The sequence below is a fragment of the Myripristis murdjan genome, chromosome 18, assembly GCF_902150065.1.
Source record: "Myripristis murdjan chromosome 18, fMyrMur1.1, whole genome shotgun sequence".
Taxonomy (NCBI): domain Eukaryota; kingdom Metazoa; phylum Chordata; class Actinopteri; order Holocentriformes; family Holocentridae; genus Myripristis; species Myripristis murdjan.
The window spans coordinates 792,883-816,660 of NC_043997.1; the positions used below are offsets into that span (position 1 = coordinate 792,883).

General features: G+C 46.0%; 1 protein-coding gene across 1 annotated transcript; it reads left to right on the forward strand.

The window, feature by feature from the left end:
* Nucleotides 1-144: 144 nt before the first annotated feature.
* LOC115376708 (H-2 class II histocompatibility antigen, A-U alpha chain-like) lies at nt 145-8,130 on the forward strand. The gene is made up of 4 exons (XM_030076470.1): nt 145-300; nt 2,839-3,084; nt 5,612-5,893; nt 7,916-8,130. The coding sequence occupies exons 1-4, from the start codon at nt 252-254 to the stop codon at nt 8,035-8,037; spliced, it is 699 nt and encodes a 232-aa protein (XP_029932330.1). The 5' UTR covers nt 145-251; the 3' UTR covers nt 8,038-8,130.
* Nucleotides 8,131-23,778: the final 15,648 nt, after the last annotated feature.

The following is a 23,778-nucleotide window of genomic DNA, read 5'->3' on the forward strand; positions in this document are numbered from 1 at the left end:
CTCTAACTCTGTTCTCTGTCCTCGTCCTTGTCCAGGTTCTCTGCGTCTGGGTTCCTCCTCCTGGTTCCAGCTGTGTTGTGGCTGTTTCCTCAGCAGCTCTGCTCTGTGTCTACCTGGAGACTGATGATGTCACAGAAAGCTGTGCTGTGATTGGTGGCTGTGTGTGCGAGCCAACATTTGGACAGAGAACTTGCTCCTGTTTGTGTTAGTTTCCAGCAGAGAGTGAAGTCAGCGCTGAGCCCCACACCGAGATGAAGAGCCTCCTCATCCTCTCCTGGCTGCTGTGTGTCCGAGCAGAAGGTCAGCACAGCTTCTCACCTGCTGCACTCTCACCTGACAGCTACACAACAACACAACAACACAACAACACAACAAACACAACAACACAACAAACACTACAACACAACAAACACTACAACACAACAAACACTACAAACACTACAAACACAACAACACAACAGACACAACAACACAACAGACACAGCAGACACAACAACACAACAAACACAACAACACAACAGACACAACAACACAACAAACACTACAAACACAACAACACAACAACACAACAAACACAACAACACAACAGACACAACAACACAACAAACACTACAAACACAACAACACAACAACACAACAGACACAACAACACAACAGACACAACAGACACAACAACACAACAACACAACAAACACAACAACACAACAAACACAACAAACACAACAACACAACAAACACAACAACACAACAAACACAACACAACAACACAACAACACAACAAACACAACAATACAACAACACAACAAACACAACAACACAACAAACACAACAATACAACAACACAACAAACACAACAAACACAACAAACACAACAACACAACAGACACAAGAACACAACAACACAACAAACACAACAACACAACAAACACAACAAACACAACAACACAACACAACAAACACAACAACACAACAAACACAATACAACAACACAACAAACACAACAACACAACAAACACAACAAACACAACAACACAACAAACACAACAACACAACAAACACAATACAACAACACAACAAACACAACAATACAACAAACACAACAATACAACAACACAACAAACACAACAACACAACAACACAACAAACACAACAAACACAACTAACACAACAAACACTACAAACACAACAACACAACAACACAACAGACACAACAACACAACAAACACAACAATACAACACAACAAACACAACAACACAACAAACACAACAATACAACAACACAACAAACACAACAAACACAACAACACAACAGACACAACAACACAACAACACAACAAACACAACAACACAACAAACACAACAACACAACAAACACAATACAACAACACAACAAACACAACAACACAACAAACACAACAATACAACAACACAACAAACACAACAACACAACAAACACAACAATACAACAACACAACAAACACAACAAACACAACAACACAACAATACAACAACACAACAACACAACAAACACAACAAACACAACAACACAACAGACACAACAACACAACAACACAACAAACACAACAACACAACAAACACAACAACACAACAAACACAATACAACAACACAACAAACACAACAACACAACAAACACAACAATACAACAACACAACAAACACAACAACACAACAAACACAACAATACAACAACACAACAAACACAACAAACACAACAACACAACACTACAACAACACAACAAACACAACAACACAACAAACACAACAACACAACAGACACAACAACACAACAACACAACAAACACAACAACACAACAAACACAACAAACACAACAACACAACAAACACAACAACACAACAAACACAATACAACAACACAACAAACACAACAATACAACAAACACAACAATACAACAACACTACAAACACAACAACACAACAACACAACAGACACAACAACACAACAGACACAACAGACACAACAACACAACAACACAACAAACACAACAACACAACAAACACAACTAACACAACTAACACAACTAACACAACAAACACTACAAACACAACAACACAACAACACAACAACACAACAAACACAACAATACAACAACACAACAAACACAACAACACAACAAACACAACAAACACTACAACACAACAACACAACAAACACAACAACACAACAAACACAATACAACAACACAACAAACACAACAATACAACAAACACAATACAACAACACAACAAACACAACAACACAACAACACAACAAACACAACAAACACAACTAACACAACTAACACAACAAACACTACAAACACAACAACACAACAACACAACAGACACAACAACACAACAAACACTACAAACACAACAACACAACAACACAACAGACACAACAGACACAACACAACAACACAACAAACACAACAACACAACAAACACAACAAACACAACAACACAACAAACACAACAACACAACAAACACAACAATACAACAACACAATACAACAACACAACAAACACAACAACACAACAACACAACAAACACAACAAACACAACAACACAACAGACACAAGAACACAACACAACAAACACAACAAACACAACAAACACAACAACACAACACAACAAACACAACAACACAACAAACACAATACAACAACACAACAAACACAACAACACAACAAACACAACAACACAACAACACAACAAACACAACAACACAACAAACACAACAATACAACAACACAACAAACACAGCAAACACAACAACTAATGTTGCCGCTTGTTTTCCTCTGCTGTTTCCTGTCCAGATCTTCATGAGTTCCTTGCTGTCGCTGGCTGTTCAGACTCTGATGCAGAGAACATGTACGGCCTGGACGGTGAGGAGCGATGGTACGCCGACTTCAAGAACCACAGAGGAGTCATTGCTCTGCCCAAGTTTGCAGATCAGACGAGCTTCCCAGGATATTATGAACAGGCTGTGGCCCAGCAGGAGGTCTGCAAACAAAGCATGGCAGCAGATCGTCGTGCCTTCAAGAACCAACCACCTGAGCTCGGTAAAGACATCATAACACTAAAACTGTTTACCTTTAACATGATGTCATTAAAGGGGCAGTTCAGATTTATTGACAGAAGGCAGTATGTACATATAAACACACGCACACACGCACGCACACACACACACACACACACACACACACACACACACACACACACACACACATGGTTGCAGACTCGTTCTAGCCATTTGATTTTTGACTGAAACATGGTGGTTTTTCTCCTGATTGGTTACTGCAGCCTGTCAATCATTTTTCCACTGTGCCACTTTCAAACTAAGAGTTCCATACTCACCTTTTCACCAGCAGGTTGATCATCGAGAGACATTTCATTTTGCTTAATGTTCCATAAAATTATATATCAGAGGGAAATAAATCTCAGAGTTAGGCATGTTGAATTAAATTATTTTAGATTAAGTAATTCTAAAAATAATAACATGAAAAAAATAACACAAATAAAGGTTAAACGGTACACAAATCAAATGGCTTTTAGTCCATTTTTGAAAACATCAGCAGAATCAACAGAATGGGACTGTGATTGGACAGAGTGCCCGCTGGATAGGACTAACATTTAATTCTGGGTAAAATGTTAAAAAACAAAACATATTCTTCCTGCTGTCTGGATTTTCTGCAGTGTGACACTATATAGTTTACATGACGTAAACTATCTAAGATGTAAATTACATCTTAGATTACATTTTAGATTACATCTTAGATTACATCTTAGATTACAGGTTAGATTATATGAAAATGTTGGGAGATAAAAGCCGAGAAATATTCTAAAAAACAACCTGGATTTAGTGGATTAGTCATATTTATGCTGACACAATCTCCCTCAAGCGCTCGGCCACTGTGTTCCTGTCACAGTGACACCATTAGCATGTTGATCTGCATGGCCAACCAGGGGACGAGTCAGCATACAGAAGTGAGATCCAGAGCCCAGCAGCCTGGTGCTCCACCAACAATCTCATCCTGAACAAAACCAAGGAGATTGTGGTGGATTTCAGGAGGTCCAGAAGATCAGCGCCTGCTCCTGTCACCATCAGCAGAGTGGTGGTGGAGAGGGTCCCCAACCTTAAATTCCTGGGGGTCCACATAAGTGAGGACCTCTCCTTGACCACACACACCACCTGCATCGCTGGAAAAGCACAACAACGCCTCTTTTTCCTGAGGACACTGAGGAAGGCCGGCCTGCCACAGAACCTGCTCAGGAACGTCTACTGGTGGAAAGCATCCTGACGTTCTGCGTCACGGCGTGGGACGCTGGATGCCCCAGAGGGTCATCAAGGCAGCGCAGAGAATCACCGCGACTGAGCTGCCATCCATCGAGGACATCTGACCCTAACCCTGACCCTGACCCTGACCTTCACCCTGACCTTGACGCTGACCCTGACCTGCTGCAGGAGCAGAGCTGCTGCTGTGACCCACGACCCCCCCCCCCCCCCCCCCCCCACACACACACACACACACACACACACACAAACACACACACACCACCCCCCCTTCACAGACCATGCAATACACCCCCCATCTCCACCCAACTGAACCTGTGCAATAAGTATTTCAGTGCAGTAAGTGATCTATTTTATTTGAGCTTGATTTCTTTATTATATAATGTCTAAATAATGTCAGTGTTTGTCTGTCTGCTCTGCGATGGACTGGCCACCTGTCCAGGGTGTTTCACTGCCTTCGCCCTATGAGCGCTGGGATTGGCTCCAGCAACCCCCCGCAACCCTATTGAGGATAAGCGGTTTAGAAGATGAATGAATGAATGAATAATGTCTATATTTTTATTTCTTTAAATTGCTATATATTTTCTTACTTAACTTTTTTCAGGGATGCACCAACTCAATTTCATTGTATGCTTTCCTCAGTAGCACAATGACAATTAAAGCTTCTTATGTCTTATGTCTTGATAGAACTTCATGAGTGCTTTCAATTCCAGTGAGCCACCTGCTAGGCCTACTAACCCTAATCAGGCATACACCCTTAATTGATTATACAGTAAATTGAATGTATTATGTTTTAAGTCTTAATTTTGCCATTATAAGTCTCTTAAAAGTCCCATGAAGCCACTATTTAAGAGGTTGTTTTTCAAAATGTTCTCCCGTGGGAGCATGACCCCTTAAGCTTAAGCCCCAGATGTCGACAATGTCTGGCACTGCCCCTGGGTGTGACGGAATCAGGTTTTCACATGTTGGTCTGAATTCTGACGGGCTGAGAGCTTTGAGTGCAAAAGGCAGGTGTCAGAAAACAGGCATATTGTTATAGCCATTATTATCATTATTACTATACATCTCTATGTGGAACTTGCATTGATCATTGCATTGTACTATGTTCAGCGTCTAACCCTGACCCTAACCCTAAATGTGTACAAATATACATATATTCTAAATCTCTGTGTTGCTGATGAAACCAGATTTGTTCTACTGGGAAATCTAAGTCTGTTCAATAAGTTGTTGCAGATGTTTCATGTTCCTGTTGAAGAGCAGTTATGATGTTCTACCTGTTCCCTGTGTGTGTGCAGACGTTCCTCACAGCACCATCTACACCCGAGACGACGTGGAGCTCCACGTGGAGAACCACCTCATCTGCCACGTGAGCGGGTTCTATCCCGCTCCTGTCTCCGTCTACTGGACCAGGAACGACCAGAACGTGACCGAGGGAACCAGCATCAACACCCCGTACCCCAGCAAAGACGGAACCTTCACCCAGATCTCCACCCTGAAGTTCACCCCCCAGCAGGGAGACATCTACAGCTGCACGGTGCAGCACCCAGCTCTGGAGCAGCCGCTGACCCGAGTCTGGGGTGACGCACCTTTCTCACCTAGCTACCCCTGAGCTGAGCCTGCTGCTAACCTGTTAGCCTGCTGCTAACCTGTTAGCCTGACCCCACCCTGCTGCTAACCTGTTAGCCTGCTGCTAACCTGTTAGCCTGACCCCACACTGCTGCTAACCTGTTAGCCTGCTGCTAACCTGTTGGCCTGCTGCTAACCTGTTAGCCTGCTGCTAACCTGTTAGCCTGCTGCTAACCTGTTAGCCTGCTGCTAACCTGTTAGCCTGACCCCACCCTGCTGCTAACCTGTTAGCCTGCTGCTAACCTGTTAGCCTGACCCCACCCTGCTGCTAACCTGTTAGCCTGACCCCACACTGCTGCTAACCTGTTAGCCTGCTGCTAACCTGTTAGCCTGCTGCTAACCTGTTAGCCTGACCCCACCCTGCTGCTAACCTGTTAGCCTGCTGCTAACCTGTTAGCCTGACCCCACACTGCTGCTAACCTGTTAGCCTGACCCCACCCTGCTGCTAACCTGTTAGCCTGCTGCTAACCTGTTAGCCTGCTGCTAACCTGTTAGCCTGCTGCTAACCTGTTAGCCTGACCCCACACTGCTGCTAACCTGTTAGCCTGCTGCTAACCTGTTAGCCTGCTGCTAACCTGTTAGCCTGACCCCACACTGCTGCTAACCTGTTAGCCTGACCCCACACTGCTGCTAACCCGTTAGCCACCTGACACTGCTGCTAACCTGTTAGCCACCTGACACTGCTGCTAACATGTTAGCCACCTGACACTGCTGCTAACCTGTTAGCCACCTGACAGTGCTACTAACCTGTTAGCCTGACCCCACACTGCTGCTAACCTGTAAGCCACCTGACACTGCTGCTAACATGTTAGCCACCTGACACTGCTGCTAACCTGTTAGCCACCTGACACTGCTGCTAACATGTTAGCCACCTGACACTGCTGCTAACCTGTTAGCCACCTGACAGTGCTACTAACCTGTTAGCCTGACCCCACACTGCTGCTAACCTGTTAGCCACCTGACACTGCTGCTAACATGTTAGCCACCTGACAGTGCTACTAACCTGTTAGCCTGACCCCACACTGCTGCTAACCTGTTAGCCACCTGACACTGCTGCTAACATGTTAGCCACCTGACACTGCTGCTAACCTGTTAGCCACCTGACAGTGCTACTAACCTGTTAGCCTGACCCCACACTGCTGCTAACCTGTTAGCCTGACCGGACACTGCTGCTAACCTGTCAGGCTGACCCCACACTGCTGCTAACCTGTTAGCCTGACCCCACACTGCTGCTAACCTGTTAGCCACCTGACACTGCTGCTAACCTGTTAGCCACCTGACACTGCTGCTAACATGTTAGCCTGACCGGACACTGCTGCTAACCTGTTAGCCACCTGACACTGCTGCTAACGTGTTAGCCTGACCCCACACTGCTGCTAACCTGTTAGCCACCTGACACTGCTGCTAACATGTTAGCCTGACCGGACACTGCTGCTAACCTGTTAGCCACCTGACACTGCTGCTAACCTGTTAGCCTGACCCCACACTGCTGCTAACCTGTTAGCCACCTGACACTGCTGCTAACCTGTTAGCCTGACCCCACACTGCTGCTAACCTGTTAGCCTGACCCCACACTGCTGCTAACCTGTTAGCCTGACCCCACACTGTTGCTAACCTGTTAGCCTGACCCCACACTGCTGTTAACCTGTTAGCCTGACCCCACACAGCTGCTAACCTGTTAGCCTGCTGCTAACCTGTTAGCCACCTGACACTGCTGCTAACCTGTTAGCCTGACCCCACACAGCTGCTAACCTGTTAGCCTGACCGGACACTGCTACTAACCTGTTAGCCTGACCAACACTGCTGCTAACCTGTTAGCCACATGACATTGTTGCTAACCTGTTAGCCTGACCAACACTGCTGCTAACCTGTTAGCCACATGACATTGTTGCTAACCTGTTAGCCTGACCCCACACTGCTGCTAACCTGTTAGCAGACTGAAGCTAACTGGTGTTGGTGTGTTGTTCCTGCAGATGTGCAGCAGGACCAGCCGGGGATCGGACCTGCGGTGTTTTGTGGACTGGGTCTGACCGTGGGTCTGCTGGGCGTGGCCACAGGAACCTTCTTCCTCATCAAAGGAAACGAATGCAGCTGATTGGCTGTCGCTGCCTTTAATCTGCTTCTGTCTGCTGCTGATCAACATGGAGCACAGCGCTAACATGCTAGCTGTCACATAGCATGATTTAAATAAAGTTTGTAAGTAAGTAAGTACACTTTATTAATCCCACAAGGGGAAATTCCAATTTAAGTTACATCCCGTCCAAGAGACACAAAAAAGACATGACAAATAAAGGGTTACAGGATCAGGAGAACTTCGGGTCAGCCACCTTGCGCGGCGCCCGTTACATTAGATGAGAAAGGAGGACATTAAGGAAGGAGCGGGGTGGGTGGGTGGATGGGGGTGGGGGGGGGGGGGGGGGGGGGGGGGGGGGGGGTGTGTGTATATGTGTCAAGGAATGTGTGTATATGTGTCCTTGTGTATGTGTGTGCGTAAGACCAGGACCATCTTCCCCATACAGACTACACATTGTCTCTGCCGTCTGATAAGATGACACCCCCGGCCGTTGCCCGGGAGACGGCCTCGAGAGTCCTGCACAGAGTTGAAGTTCCCGGGTGAGAGTGAGGGGGGAGGGAGGGGGAAGAGCGGCTGTCTGCATAAACATCCAGGAGAAATTTAAGATAGCGTGTTTGTGTTCTCTCTGCTACATGTTGCTGCACAGTCAATACTGATCAGTGCATCTGAATGTTGGTGTAATCAATATTATATTTAACATTAAACAATTAAAGAATCAACAACAACAAACGTGTTTTGTTTGTGTCCAACAGAGATACACAGCTGAGGTAAGACACAAAGTATCACAGTGTTAAAAGTGTTTTATAATTATGTGCTTGCCTTGAAAAGGCAACACATCTTATTATCGTGCATACTTATTAGTGCCTCGGTCCGAAGGAATGAGTTCACTATTGTTATCATGCTCGTTTCTTATTCGTATTCTTCTTATTAGTGACTCGGTCCGAAGGAACGAGTTCACTATTGTTGTCATGCTCGTTTCTTATTCGTATTCTTCTTATTAGTGACTCGGTCCGAAGGAACGAGTACACTATTGTTATCATGCTCGTTTCTTATTCGTATTCTTCTTCTTCTTATTATTATTTTAGCTTATTATAGCAGAAATTTCGGTTCGCTACTCCTCCCACAGTTTCGACGATACCTATGACATTATAATTATGAAAAGGTGTGTCTCATTCGGGAATAGTGTGCTATGACTTCTGTATATTACTGGAGTTACCATGGCGACAAAAACCCAAAAGAACAGGGTCACATGACCCATCCACAATGAATGGCCAAAACTTCCCAAGGCTCCAGGGCCCAGAGCTTTGGACCTGCGTCCACGCACCAAATTCGAAAAACGTGCGTCTTATTGAGAAGAAGCAGGGTTTCGATTTTCAGACCGATCTGACATTCCGTTTTTCCCCAATTCCAGTTTGAAGTCGGAATTCCAGACGCAATACACACTAATGGAGTTGAGCTAGAGTGGCATTCCTGGCATTCCTGAGAGCTAGAGGGAGGCAGCCCTGAAAATTCACCTACAAATTTTGTCTTTAACTTGCTCTCCTGGCCACAGTTTTCACGCCACATGCATAAATTTGGGATCAAATTGTAGGAAAAATAGTTGTGCTTTGAAAAATGTAAATATAAATGCAAAGTAGCTTCAACTTTTTTAATTGTGACTCTTAACGAGGCGGGAGTGCCAGCTCTCTCCCCCATTCACTCCCATAATATCTGGGATGCAAAGTCGCGGGAGAAAAGCAGAAACACACACTTTTTCAACTCGCCGTATCTCGGGCATTTGCGGGAGTTGGAAAATAATTTCACCACGATTTAAAACCCCAAAGCCTTATCTTTGTCATGGTGCAATCCATTTTCTGCTCGGACTTACTATCGCGGAGATAAAAGCGATAGTTTGACCCGTGGTTTTAGGCGATCTTCTCCCCAGCTCGTGTCACTGCTGCTGTCTGCTTCATAGAGCCTAATTTCGGGCTCCGCCCACGGCAGCCTCCGTAGTCTAGTGGTAGGTGAGGCTGCCTGTAATGCGAGAGAACGGGGTTCGATTCCCGGACTGGGCCAGAGCAGTAACAATACACAACCCACAAACAGCATAGGGCTGGCGGTTTAGTGCATGTCCCGGTGATCACAAGGGTGGCAAGCACATCAAAGTTTCTTCAGAAACTTTATATCCTCTAGTTCTTCTTCTTCTTCTTCTTATTTATTATGTTATATACACTATATTACCAAAAGTATTCGCTCACCTGCCTTTACTCATACTATGAACTGAAGTGCCATCCCATTCCTAACCCATAGAGTTCAATATGATGTCAGTCCACCTTTTGCAGCTATTACAGCTTCAACTCTTCTGGGAAGACTGTCCACAAGGTTGAGGAGAGTGTTTATAGGAATTTTTGACCATTCTTCCAAAAGCGCATTGGTGAGGTCACACACTGATGTTGGTCGAGAAGGCCTGGCTCTCAGTCTCCGCTCTAATTCATCCCAAAGGTGTTCTATCGGGTTCAGGTCAGGACTCTGTGCAGGCCAGTCAAGTTCATCCACACCAGACTCTGTCATCCATGTCTTTATGGACCTTGCTTTGTGCACTGGTGCACAGTCATGTTGGAAGAGGAAGGGGCCCGCTCCAAACTGTTCCCACAAGGTTGGGAGCATGGAATTGTCCAAAATGTTTTGGTATCCTGAAGCATTCAAAGTTCCTTTCACTGGAACTAAGGGGCCAAGCCCAGCTCCTGAAAAACAACCCCACACCATAATTCCTCCTCCACCAAATTTCACAGTCGGCACAATGCAGTCTGAAATGTACCGTTCTCCTGGCAACCTCCAAACCCAGACTCGTCCATCAGATTGCCAGATGGAAAAGCGTGATTCATCACTCCATGAGAACGCGTCTCCACTGCTCTAGAGGCCAGTGGCGGCGTGCTTTACACCATTGCATCCGACGCTTTGCATTGCACTTGGTGATGTGTGGCTTGGCTGCAGCTGCTCGGCCATGGAAACCCATTCCATGAAGCTCTCTGCGTACTGTACTTGGGCTAATCTGAAGGTCACATGAAGTTTGTAGCTCTGTAGCAATTGACTGTGCAGAAAGTCGGCGACCTCTTTGCACTATGCGCTTCAGCATCCGCTGACCCCTCTCCGTCACTTTACGTGGCCTACCACTTCGTGGCTGAGTTGCTGTTGTTCCCAAACGCTTCCATTTTGTTATAATAGAGCTGACAGTTGACTGTGGAATATTTAGGAGCGAGGAAATTTCACGACTGGATTTGTTGCACAGGTGGCATCCTATGACAGTTCCACGCTGGAATTCACTGAGCTCCTGAGAGCGGCCCATTCTTTCACAAATGTCTTGTTTCACAGTCTGCATGCCTGAGTGCTTGATTTTATACACCTGTGGCCAGGCCAAGTGATTAGGACACCTGATTCTGATCATTTGAATGGGTGAGCGAATACTTTTGGTAATATAGTGTATGTAACACTACACAACTCACGAACAGCATAGGCCTGGTGATTTACCACATGGCCACATGGTTGCAAGCACATTCAGAGTTTCTCCTTCTCACTTTTTAGTGATTTGGACAGAGGTCGGACGCGCACCCACCGAGGCACTCTCAAAATTTCTGCGTGAAATTTTCTAGTTATTATTGTTAGTGACTCGGTCCGAAGGAACGAGATCACTCTTGTTATCCTGCGCGTTTCTTATTCTTCTTATTATTATAGCAAATTTCGGTTCGCTACTCCACCCACAGTTTCGACGATACCTATGACATTATAATTATGAAAACGTGCGTCTCAGTCGGGAATAGTGTGCTATGACTTCTGTATATTACTGGAGTTACCATGGCGACAAAAACCCAAAAGAACAGGGTCACATGACCCATCCGCAATGAATGGCCAAAATTTCCCAAGGCTCCAGAGCGCAGAGCTTTTGACCTGCGTCCACGCACCAAATACGAAAAACGTGCATCTTGTGGAGAAGAAACGGTGTGTCGATTTTCAAACCGATTGGACTTTGCAATTTCTCGTAATTCAATTTTCAAATCGCGATTTTGCCCTCATTGGAAAATAATGGGGAGCCGGCTGAGATCCATGCATTTTCAAAGCCTCACAGCTCCCTCATTCTTTGGCCCACAGACTCCATTCAAAGCTTAAACGGGTCAGCAGAACTTCAACTTTATGTGTGTCATCATGTCTGCTTTAGTTTGCCATAAAACACAGTTTAAGTTTGGAGTTATTTTTGAGCCGCCTCTGACTTTTGAATGAGTGTGTATTGCGTGAGCTAGAGTGGCATTCCTGAGGGCTAGAGTGGAGCAGCCCTGAAAAATCGTCTAAAACTTTTGTCTTTAACTTGCTCTGCTGGCCACAATTTTCACTCCACATGCATAATTTCTTGGAAAGTAGTAGGAAAACTAGTTCTGCTTTGAAAAATGTAAATACAAAAGCAAAGTAGCTTCAACTTTTTAAACTGTGACCCTTAACGAGGCAGGAGTGCCAGCTCTCTCCCCCATAGACTCCCATTATATCTGGAATGCAAAGTCTCGGGAGACACTTTGCATGCTTTTTCAACTCGCTCCAGGGTGGGCATTTTTGGGAGTTGGAAAATAGTTTTGACATAGTTTGAAAGCCCAAAGCCTTACCTTTCTCATGGTACATTTTATTTTCTGCTTGGACTTACTGTTATTGAGAAAAAAGCAGTTGTTTGACCACTAGTTTTAGGCAATTTTCTCCCAAGCACCACTGTCACTCATGCTGTGTGCTTGCGTGTTCTTGTGAACATCAGGATGTGACAGCGCAGGTTCCTCGATGGTTCCTCTCATAGATAGATAGATAGATTTACTTAATTTATCCCAAACTGGGAAATTATTATGTTACAGCAGCATCAATGGAAACATAAAAAAGCACACTGTAGGATATAAAGCAGATACATTAAATAGAACAAATGCAAAGATATATACAATAAAGACTATACAGTAAAAAATCTAAACATTTAACAATATGAATTATACAGTTGGTAAATATGAAATGGTAATGATTTCCTGTATCTGTCCGTTCGACAGCGGAGCTGCAACAGTCTGTTGGAGAAGAAGCTCCACTGTCTGTCCAGTGTGTGGTGGCCTTTAACGGCAAATACAGCCGCACATCATCAGCGAAGCACTGAAAAGGTCACAGTCATGAATGGGAGGGTGCTGGTGTCTTCAGTGGAGGAGGAGGTAGAAGGGGAGGGGCAGGGGCAGGAGAGGTGCTGCATAGAAGTGCTAGCCACAGGAGGGAGAGGGGGGAGGGGTGGATGCAGTGGGGGTGTGTGAAGGAGACAGACAGCTGTGAGCTGAACCTGCTGAAGAAAACGTTCAGCTCGTTGGCTCTCTCCAGGCTGCCTGATGGTTGCCTTTAGGCCCGTTTCCACCAATAGTTTCCTGGTAGTATTTGGGGGGCAGGAACCACTACAGGAACGTCCTCTCGCTCGGCCCTCTCAACTGCCATGTCTCCACTGAGACCGGGCTCTGGATGTGACGTAATCGTTGCATGACCATTTTGACCGGGGCACCAAAATGCGTGTTGTTAAAAAAGCGTGTTGTTAGCGTTAGCTAACATCCACTAAAGCTAACGTTAGTGTCCCTAAAAATGCTGGCTAAAAAGCGTGTTGTTAGCATTAGCTAACTTTAGCTAGCACGTTAGCGTTAGCTTGGTAGTGTTGGCCGTGTTGCCAGAGACACCAACGTTAGCTAATGTTAGCTAAAGCTATCATTAGCTGTCGCTTTCTGTTGACACCACATCGTGCCGTGAGTATATCCAATCAGTACCAAGTAAACCCCAAGCTCCATCCGGGAGTTTTTCAGGGCCGTTTTGAGTACCTGCCCCGAGGCAGGGACTTGTTTAGACCCTGTAAAAGTTCAGGAACTCTCTCGTTCGGGGTTCTGGTGATGGAGACACACGACAAGGGCCCCGGCCCTGTAAAATTACACCGAAGTTCCTGCAGTGGAAGCGGGCCTTTAGTCTCCCTTTACATCCTGTTGATCTGCTTCATCCCAGTCCACACATCCCTCACGTTGTTCTGCTGGAGTTTGGCCTCCAGCTTCCTCCTGTAGCTGTCTTTGCAACCCCTCAGTTTCTCCCTGAGTTTGTGCTGCACTCTCCTCAGTTCCTCTCTGTCTCTCTTTCAGGTCTCAGACCTGAAAGCCCTCTTCCTCTCGTTAAGGAGTGCTTTCAGGTCGCTGGTAATCCATGGCTTATTGTTGGGGAAGCAGTGTACAGTCCGGGTTGACATGGTGGTGTGTTCACAGAACCTGATGTATTCTGTGATGCAGTCCATCATGTTGTTGATGTCCTCCCCGTGTGGCTCGCAGAGTACATCCCAGTCCGTTGGCTCGAAGCAGTCCTGCAGTGCCTCAGCAGCCTCCTGGGTCCACCTCCTCACCGTCCTGGTGTGAACAGGCTGCCTCTTAACAAGGGGGACATACCTGGGGGTTAACAAGACCAGGTTGTGATCTGATCTGCCAAGGGGAGGAAGGGCTGTGGTGTTGTATGCATCCCTGGTGTTTGCATACAGCAAATCCAGGGTTTTATTTTCTCTGGTGGGGCAGTCACCATATTGGTGGAAGGTTGACAGTAGTCTGTCCAGTGAGACATGATTAAAGTCTCCAGTAATCACAGTGAATGCATTGGGGTGCTGAGTCTGTACACTGGCAACGGTAGAGGTGATGACATCACAGGCCGTCGCAGCATCAGCTGATGGGAGGATCGTCGTCGTCGTCTGCCGCTTATCCGGGACCGGGTCGTGGGGGCAGCAGTCTAAGCAGACACCCAGACTTCCCTCTCCCCAGACACTTCCGCCAGCTCCTCAGGAGGAACACCAAGGCGTTCCCAGGCCAGCCGAGAGACATAGTCCCTCAAGCTTCCCCAGGGCCTCCTCCCGGTGGGGCATGCCCGGAACACCTCCCCAAGGAGGAGTCCAGGGGGCATCCGAAACAGATGCCTGAGCCACCTCAACTGGTTCCTCTTGATGTGGAGGACCAGCGGCTCTACTCCGAGCTCCTCCCGAGTGACCGAGCTCCTCACCCTATCTCTAAGGGAGCGCCCGGCCACCCTGCGGAGGAAACTCATTTCGGCCGCTTGTATCCGCGATCTTGTCCTTTCGGTCATTACCCAAAGCTCATGACCATAGGTGAGGGTAGGAATGTAGATTGACTGGTAAATCGAGAGCTTCGCCTTTCGGCTCAGCTCCTTCTTCACCACAACGGATCGGTACACCGACCACATCACTGCGGAGGCTGCACCAATCAGCCTGTCAATCTCACGCTCCATCCTTCCCTCACTCGTGAAGACCCCGAGACCCTTAAACTTCTCCACTTGAGGCAGGACTTCTCCACCAACCCGGAGAGGGCATGTCACCTTTTTCCGGTCGAGAACCATGGCCTCGGACTTGGAGGTGCTGATTCTCATCCCCGCCGCTGCACACTCGGCTGCAAACCGCCCCAGTGCCTGCTGAAGGTCCTGCCTCGAAGCGGCCAACAGGACAACATCATCCACAAAAAGCAGCGATGAAATCCTGTGACTCCCATACGGTTAACGGTTAAGTGCTGTCTGAAAGTCATAACTCGCTGTAAATACAGTGTTGTGTAGGTCACTGGTATGACCGAATCAGGTGGCCTGATTACGAGAAATAGAGACAAGAAAGAAGCCGAAATGAGTAACTGCAACGCTATCATGGCGGAGCTCAAGTCTCAGAAACAGGAATTCAAGACGCTCAAAGCACATATCAGTGAGACGCAGATCCAGATCAGCGGTATGCAGAGCTCGCTTGTACGCCAACTGAACAGTAAAGTTGAGCGGCTTGAACGTCTTATTAGTGAAAATCGAGATGAGTTAAAAGCGGAGCTGGACAGAACCACAAAAAAAATTCAGGAAAGTTTTGATCTCGATGTGAGTCAAATTTCTGCCAGGATTGAAAATTTGGAGCAAAAGTTGGAGGAGGCGAAGCGTCCTGCCATCAGTTTCAACCCTAATGTGTCACTTATTATTGAGGGGCTCGCATTCACTGAGGGAGAAGATGTGACGGTGAGAATTAAAACACTTCTGCCTGAGGGATTAGGCTGTGAACCAGTGCCTGAGCTGATCAATGTGGAGTGGATGACACCTAGGGGTTGAAGGCCAGGGACAATCAAAGTGGAGCTCCGATCGGTGGAGGAAAAGGTGGCCGTGTTACGACGTAAGCAGCGCTTGAGGGATAATGAAACATTTAAGAATGTCTACATCAACTCCGCGAAGACACATGCTGAGAGACTGATCGACCTCAACTTCAGCACTCTGCTTAAAGAACTTCCACTCGGAAAAGAGTTAATTCTGGCGAGAAATGGGCGGCTTCTGAGACGCACTCAGACGGATGACGCTGCTGTTAGTGACAGAGGGAGCCCCCTGCATCATCATCACAGCAGAGGCAGCCCTGGCAAATAACGGGCCACAGCCCAGCCCACTGGCTTTGATAAACTTACACCAACACATTGGAATGCAAATGGATGGACTGATGGAAACTGCGACCTCAGAAAGACTGTATTGACTAAATTTAACCCTGACATTATTCCTCCTTCAACTGCCACCCCCCCCTCCTTGAACTGCCACCTTATCGTGGTGGAGGGGTTTGTGTGCCCACATGATCCTGGGAGCTATGTTGCCGGGGGCATTTTGCCCCTGTTAGGGTCTCCCATGGCAAACAGGTCCTAGGTGATGAGCCAGACTAAGCGCAGTTCAAAAACCCCTTATGAAGAGAAGACTACCAAGGACCGTGACGTCGCCCGGTACGGCGGAGCCGGGGCCCCACCCTGGAGCCAGGCCTGGGGTTGGGGCTCATGAGCGAGCGCCTGGTGGCCGGGCCTTTGCCCACGGGGCCCGGCCGGGCCCAGCCCGAACTGGTGACGTGGGTCCAACCCTCTGCGGGCTCACCACCCACAAGGGTAGCCATAAGGGGCTGGTGCCATGTGGATTGGGTAGCAGTCAAAGGCGAGGGCCTCGGCGACCCGATCCCCGGACGCAACGGCTGGGTAATGACCGAAAGGACAAGATCGCGGATACAAGCGGCTGAAATGAGTTTCCTTCGCAGGGTGGCCGGGCGCTCCCTTACAGATAGGGTGAGGAGCTCGGTCACTCGGGAGGAGCTCGGAGTAGAGCCGCTGCTCCTCCGCATCGAGAGGAACCAGTTGAGGTGGCTCGGGCATCTGTTTCGGATGCCCCCTGGACGCCTCCCTGGGGAGGTGTTCCGGGCATGCCCCACCGGGAGGAGGCCCCGGGGAAGACCCAGGACACGCTGGAGGGACTATGTCTCTCGGCTGGCCTGGGAACGCCTTGGGGTTCCCCCCGAGGAGCTGGCGGAAGTGTCTGGGGAGAGGGAAGTCTGGGCGTCCCTGCTTAGACTGCTGCCCCCGCGACCCGGTCCCGGATAAGCAGCAGAAGATGGATGGATGGATGGATTATTTCATTGAATGAGACCCATTTAACAGGCCAGCAAGTTATTGAAATGAGTGGTTACACATTTTATGGTTACAATCGTCGAATGCACTTTAGGGCTGTTAAAGGTTCCGGGGGAGTTGGTTTCTTAGTTAAAAATATATTATTTGAACGGTATGTGGTCACAGTAATTGACAAATCAATGGAGGGAATACTGGCAATTCAATTTAAGAATAAGCTTTCTGATTATTGTTTTGTAGTGTTTACTTGTTATTTACCTCCCGAAGGATCCCCTAGAATCTCTGTTCCTAATTCTTTTTTTAGTCATTTACTAGCCCAGATGTACAGCCTTCCTGATGTAGATGCCATCTATGTGTGCGGCTACTTTAATGGTCGTATTGGCAAATTAAATGACTGTATAACAGAAGTAGATGATATGCCCCCTAGAAATATTATAGATAGCCTTGTTAATTAATGGCTATGGAGAGGCATTAGTAGAATTTTTAAGGGATGCAAAATGTTGTGTTCTGAATGGGAGAATATCCCCAGAAAAAGATAATTTCACGTCGGTTTCTACCAAAGGGAGGGCAGTGGTGGATTATATGATTTCTTATCACGATTGCTTAAAGAATTGTACTGAGTTCAATGTGATTACACCTAATGAGTTATTGGAGAGGTTAGGGCCAGATGGCATTTTATTAATTGGGGATAGATGTAGAATGCCTGACCACTCCCTGCTGGTGCTTTCATTTCATGCTGGACTACTCTTTAATAGCAATGAGGGTCCTACTATACAACAGATAAAGGTCAGACCTCTAACAAGACAAATATCAGAATCCTTTCTGGCTTCTAGCACATGTAATATTATTTTGGAGGAACTCATTGATAAACTTTCATTTAACCATGAAGAGGTGGATGTCTGGTACAATGCTTTTTGTGACTGTTTATATAATGAGTTAAATAAATGTGGTAGAAATAGATTTGGGCCATCCCAGAAAGGATTTAAGACAAAATGTAAGCCCTACTGGAATCATGATCTACAAAGGCTCTGGAACATCTTAAGAGCAGCTGAAAAGAGCTATTTGAAATGTGATAATAAAAACAAGAGAGTTGAGTTAAGAAATGAATTCAATAATTGTCAGGCCGATTTCGATAAAACTTTACGGAATGTTAAACGTAAATTTTATCGTGCCCACTCATTACATATTGAACAGTTGCAAACACATTGCCCCCAGAAATTTTGGGAAGAAATTAACAAATTAGGTCCTAGGAAGAAAATGGAAATACCCATGGAAGTAAAATTAGAAACAGGCAAGTATAGCTCTGACATCAATGTGGTACTAGAAAAGTGGGAGAAAGATTTTGGCGATTTATTTTCAGGAGGTAATCATTCATCCTTCGATGATAATTTCTTAAAGACTGTAATGGATTTAAAGGTAATGTTGGAGGATGAAATGAATGCTGACTCTTTTTGTTGTAATTTATATTTGAATGCAAATTTTACTACAGAGGAGGTTAAGACAGTCATTGATATGGCCAAATTAAAGAAAGCAACTGGAACAGATGAGATTTCTTATGAAGCTCTCAAGGCACCAAAATTATTTAGAATTTTGTTTGAGCTATTCCAGTTTTGTTTTGATCATGGTATCATTCCTGCTCAGTGGTATAAATCTATTATAAAGCCTATACCTAAATCATCTAGAAATGACCCCAAATCACCACTTAGTTACAGAGGGATAAGTCTTATCAGTAATGTTTATAAACTATATTCTGCTCTATTAAATAATAGATTAGTTGGACATCTAGAAAGGTCAGGATTGCTAGTAGATGAGCAAAATGGTAGAAAAATATGTTGAACAAAATACATCCAAAATCCAAAGATCCCTCTGCGCCCAGCTACGTTCCGGCATTTTACCTCTGGCCATAGAGACGGGCAGGTTTAGGGGTGTACCTGAGGAACAGAGATTTTGCCTGCTCTGTGATTTAGAACAGATTGAAAATGAGATTCATTTTGTGTTCCTTTGTCCTCTGTACGATGAGCTTAGACATGTATTTTTTGAAAAAATGAGATTGTTATTCAATGGTTTCTTTTACCTGGATGATTATAAAAAACTTGAATTATGTTTCAGAATAGGAGTTTTTCATACAGCTAACTTTATTTGTAAAGCGGTCTGCCACTCCAGAGGCACTGTCCCCAACCGCCACGCGATGTTGCAGAGGTGTGTCAGCCAAGACAGCCCCACAACATCCAGAGACTTGAGATACTCAAGGCAGATCTCATCCACCCCCGCCGCTCTGCCACTGAGGAGCTTACAAACCACCCCAGTGACCTCAGCTTGGGTGATGGACGAGTCCACCTCTGGGTCCCCAACCTCTGCTTCCTCAGCGGAAGACGTGACGACGGGATTGAGGAGACCCTTGAAGTATTCCTTCCACTGCCTGACAATATCCCCAGTAGACGTCAGCAGCCCCCCACCTGCGCTGTAAACAGTGCCAGCAGAGTACTGCTTCCCCCTCCTGAGGCGCCGGACTGTTTGCCAGAATCTCTTAGAGGCTGACCGATAATCCTCCTCCATGGCCTCACTGAACTCCTCCCAGCTTCGAGTTTTTGCCTAACCCTAACCCTAACAGAGGGTTCAGCCAGACGTTCCCAACAGACCCTCACAGTGCGTTTGGGCCTGCCAGGTCTGTCCAGCATCCCCCTCCGCCAGCGGATCCAACTCACCACCAGGTGGTGATCAGTTGACACAGTGAGAGCCCTCTCCCCAACCCAAAGGCGCAGAGAGGTGACCCTCTCGTTCACCGGGGTGAACCCCAACACATGGCGGCTAAGCTGGGGGGCTATAAGCAAGCCCACACCTGCCCGCCGCCTCTCACCGAGGGCAACTCCAGAGTAGTGGAGGGTCCAGCCCCTCTCGAGGAGCTGGGTTCCAGAGCCCAAGCTGTGCGTGGAGGTGAGCCTGACTATTTCTAGCCAGTACCTCTCAACCTCCCGCACACCACACCACACCAGGTTCCTTCCCCCCCAGCAAGGTGATATTCCATGTCCCCATCGCCGCCGTTGTGTCCGGGGATCGGGTCACCGAGGCCCCCGCCTTCGACTGCCACCCGATCCACAAAGCACCGGTCCCTTACGGCTACCCTTGTGGGTGGTGAGCCCACAGAGGATTGGACCCACGTCACCAGTTTGGGCTGGGCCCACGGGGCCCGGCCACCAGACGCTCGCTCATGAGCCCCAACCCCAGGCCTGGCTCCAGGGTGGGGCCCCGGCTCCGCTGTACCGGGCAACGTCATGGTTTTAGAACACTACATGTTTATTGTTACTTAGCTTCTCTTCCATCAGTGTGTGTCTTTCTCATTCTCTCGCTTCGTTCTCGGTCTTGTCATGCAGTAACAGTCAGTAATCAACTTCGGAAATGCTCAGTAAGCTTCGTGACCATGTGTGTCGAGTCAGAAGTCTGATTTGATTGGCTAGCGTCGCGCCATATAGTAAACAAGTGACATAATGCACCACCCGAAGCAGCACATGCAGCGCGAGAGAGCAAGAGAGAAAATAACGTATTGGTTTTAGCTACAGGGCTTGGGGGTCCGGACTGGACTCTTTCTGGGTCCGGATGTGGACCGCGCTCTGCCAGTTGAAGACCCATGTTGTAGAGTTTGCATTGAGCTTGCTGGAGGAAGGCAAGGTGATTACAAGTACAAATACAAGTACAAATATTTTACCCCTAAAAATGGTCAAGTCATGGCCAAGAATAGCAAAATGACCTTGACCTTTGACCTTTACCATGTCCTTTCAAAATCACCCAGAATGATCATAACAATATCAGAAATGAATTCTACAGACCATGATCAGTTAGGATGGAGGTATTACATATGTAAATATTCTCAGAAACAAAAACATTAGATTTTCATCATAGCCGATGACAGCCATATTTGATTTGGCCATTGCGTCATTCGTGACGCTGTGGCAGACGAGCACCTTGGAGATCTTTCATGTCTAGGGACCCATTGACTCAGTTCAAGTGAGAGATTCTCCCAACACCAAATTGCGAACAGGTCTACTGGGCAGGTCCAGGACTATACAGAAAGCATCATGGGAGAGTGACCACGAATAATCAGAGATGCAGAGAAAGCAAGATTGTTCACTCTGTTGTTACTTCTGTCAGAATTTCTGGAGAAAATCAGTGATACTTCTTTATGTTTGGGTGAAGTAATGACAGACCTGAGGTGTTTGAACCTTTTGATGTAGCTCAGTGCAGAGTTCCCAATGCTTAGTTTTGAATGCAGAGTTCTCAATGCAGAGTTCTTCTTGTTAACATCACTACTCCATAGATATGAAGAATATAATATAGTGACATGTAGAATATAATATAGTGACATGGAGAATATAAATTAATGTACTTGACTGTACATTGACTTGACAGAGTTGGTGTGGCATTCACTTCCTGCTGGGAAACGGCAGTATGTGATAAAGCTGACAGCACATGAACAGAATATAATCCAGGCAGCGGTGCGTTCAGCCTGTGTTCCTGCTGCTGTGCAGGACCTGTTGTTACTGATGACACTGCAGAGACAGAGTGAGGTAAAGTCTGTCAGAGTCACAGCTGCAGCCTTCAGGTCGTGCAGTCTGCCCGGCAACAGGTGGTGCTGGTCATGTGATCAGCGTGTGGCTCCTGGGTTGGTTTTTGTAGCAGGACTCAGTTTGTTCAGTCAGCAGAGGAACATGGCTTCATCCTTTCTGGGCTTTTCCCTCCTCTTCCTCAGCCTGAACGCAGCAGGTAGGACCACTACTGCTACCACTACTGCTAAAAAGACTGCTACCACTACTGCTAAAAGTACTGCTACCACTACTGCTACCACTACTGCTAAAAGTACTGCTGCCACTACTGCTAAAAGTACTGCTACCACTACTGCTAAAAGTACTGCTACCACTACTGCTAAAAGGACTGCTACCACTACTGCTAAAAGTACTGCTACTGTAACCAAGTATCTATGTGTCTCTCTTTAAATAACCATAACAAAGAAGAGATCTAATTCAAGTATATACTCAGCAGGAATTTATTTTGGGTCTGGCAGTAGTATGCTACCTAAGTCCATTAGAATAAAAGAAAATACAAAATTTTATGGACTGGAACGTATCTCCTTTTTTTAATCAGAGTCTGTTTGTCCAACTCAATGATGCACTTGCATTGTAGAGATATAAACAAAACAAAAAACAAAAAAAAACAAACAAAAAAAAAAAAATATATATATATATATCTTCAGCTTTGATATAAAACAAACAAAAAAATTCTCTCGACAAATTGTTGTAATTTGCACTTGGTATTTCTTAGTCCAAAAAGAAATATATATTCCCAGTAGAGAAGAAAAAAAAAAAAAATTGGGTACCCAAAAAAAAATACTATAGAGCTCTATAGAGTAAAACAGTTTGTGGTACTCAAATGATCCACGAGCTGAGCTGAATGATGACTGATGACACGTCCTGGGGAACAGCGGTCTCTGTCTGGCTCCGGTCCACCCACGCTAACAGGAAAACAGCTAACAGGAAAAACAGCATAAAAACGGCAACTTGAAGTGAAGGCAGCTAGCGGAAACGGGCTACAGCTCAGCCACGTCTTTCCCCCTCTCAGCATCAGTCAAGTGCAAAAAATTCTAAACTCTACAGAGTCATTACCATATTGAATGCATGTGGGTCAATGACGTGAAGCCTAAATTTTCTGTCCAACTACATTTTTTTCTGTTGAAAAAAGATTTAAATGTGTAGAAAGATACCATATATATGTAGTACTGCTCCCCTATATGTGCTCACTTTAACTTTTGAAAAAACATTAGTTTTTTGTCATTTTTCTGTCATTTAAAGTATCATAATATCATGTGGTGCGACCGTCCGGCCAAGACTGCTGTTTTGAAAACTTCTTTGAAAATACTCTAAATCTATTAAAATTTATTTTCCGCCCTCTTCGGCATGATTTCCAGAGTGTTTTGTAGTCCTGTACAAAAGTGCAGAGCATTTCTATTTCTATTTCCATCATAATATACGTACAAACTTTGTCCGATGATATCCGTTTTATGAAATGTCATGCGGTGCGACCATCAAGAAATGACCACTTTGGGGCTTTTATATTGAAATCCATTCAAAGACAGGAAGTTGCATCATACACCAGTTTTCCAAGGACCAATGGGATCAGCAAGCAGGTTTGTAAGTTTCTCTCAAATTTGTAAAAAAAGATCCTTTTTAACGGCTGGTATGTAGTTGCCACATTTGGATATCATGTGGTATGACCTAAAAAACACAATTAATCTTAAGTTATTTCTATAAATATATGTTTTAAT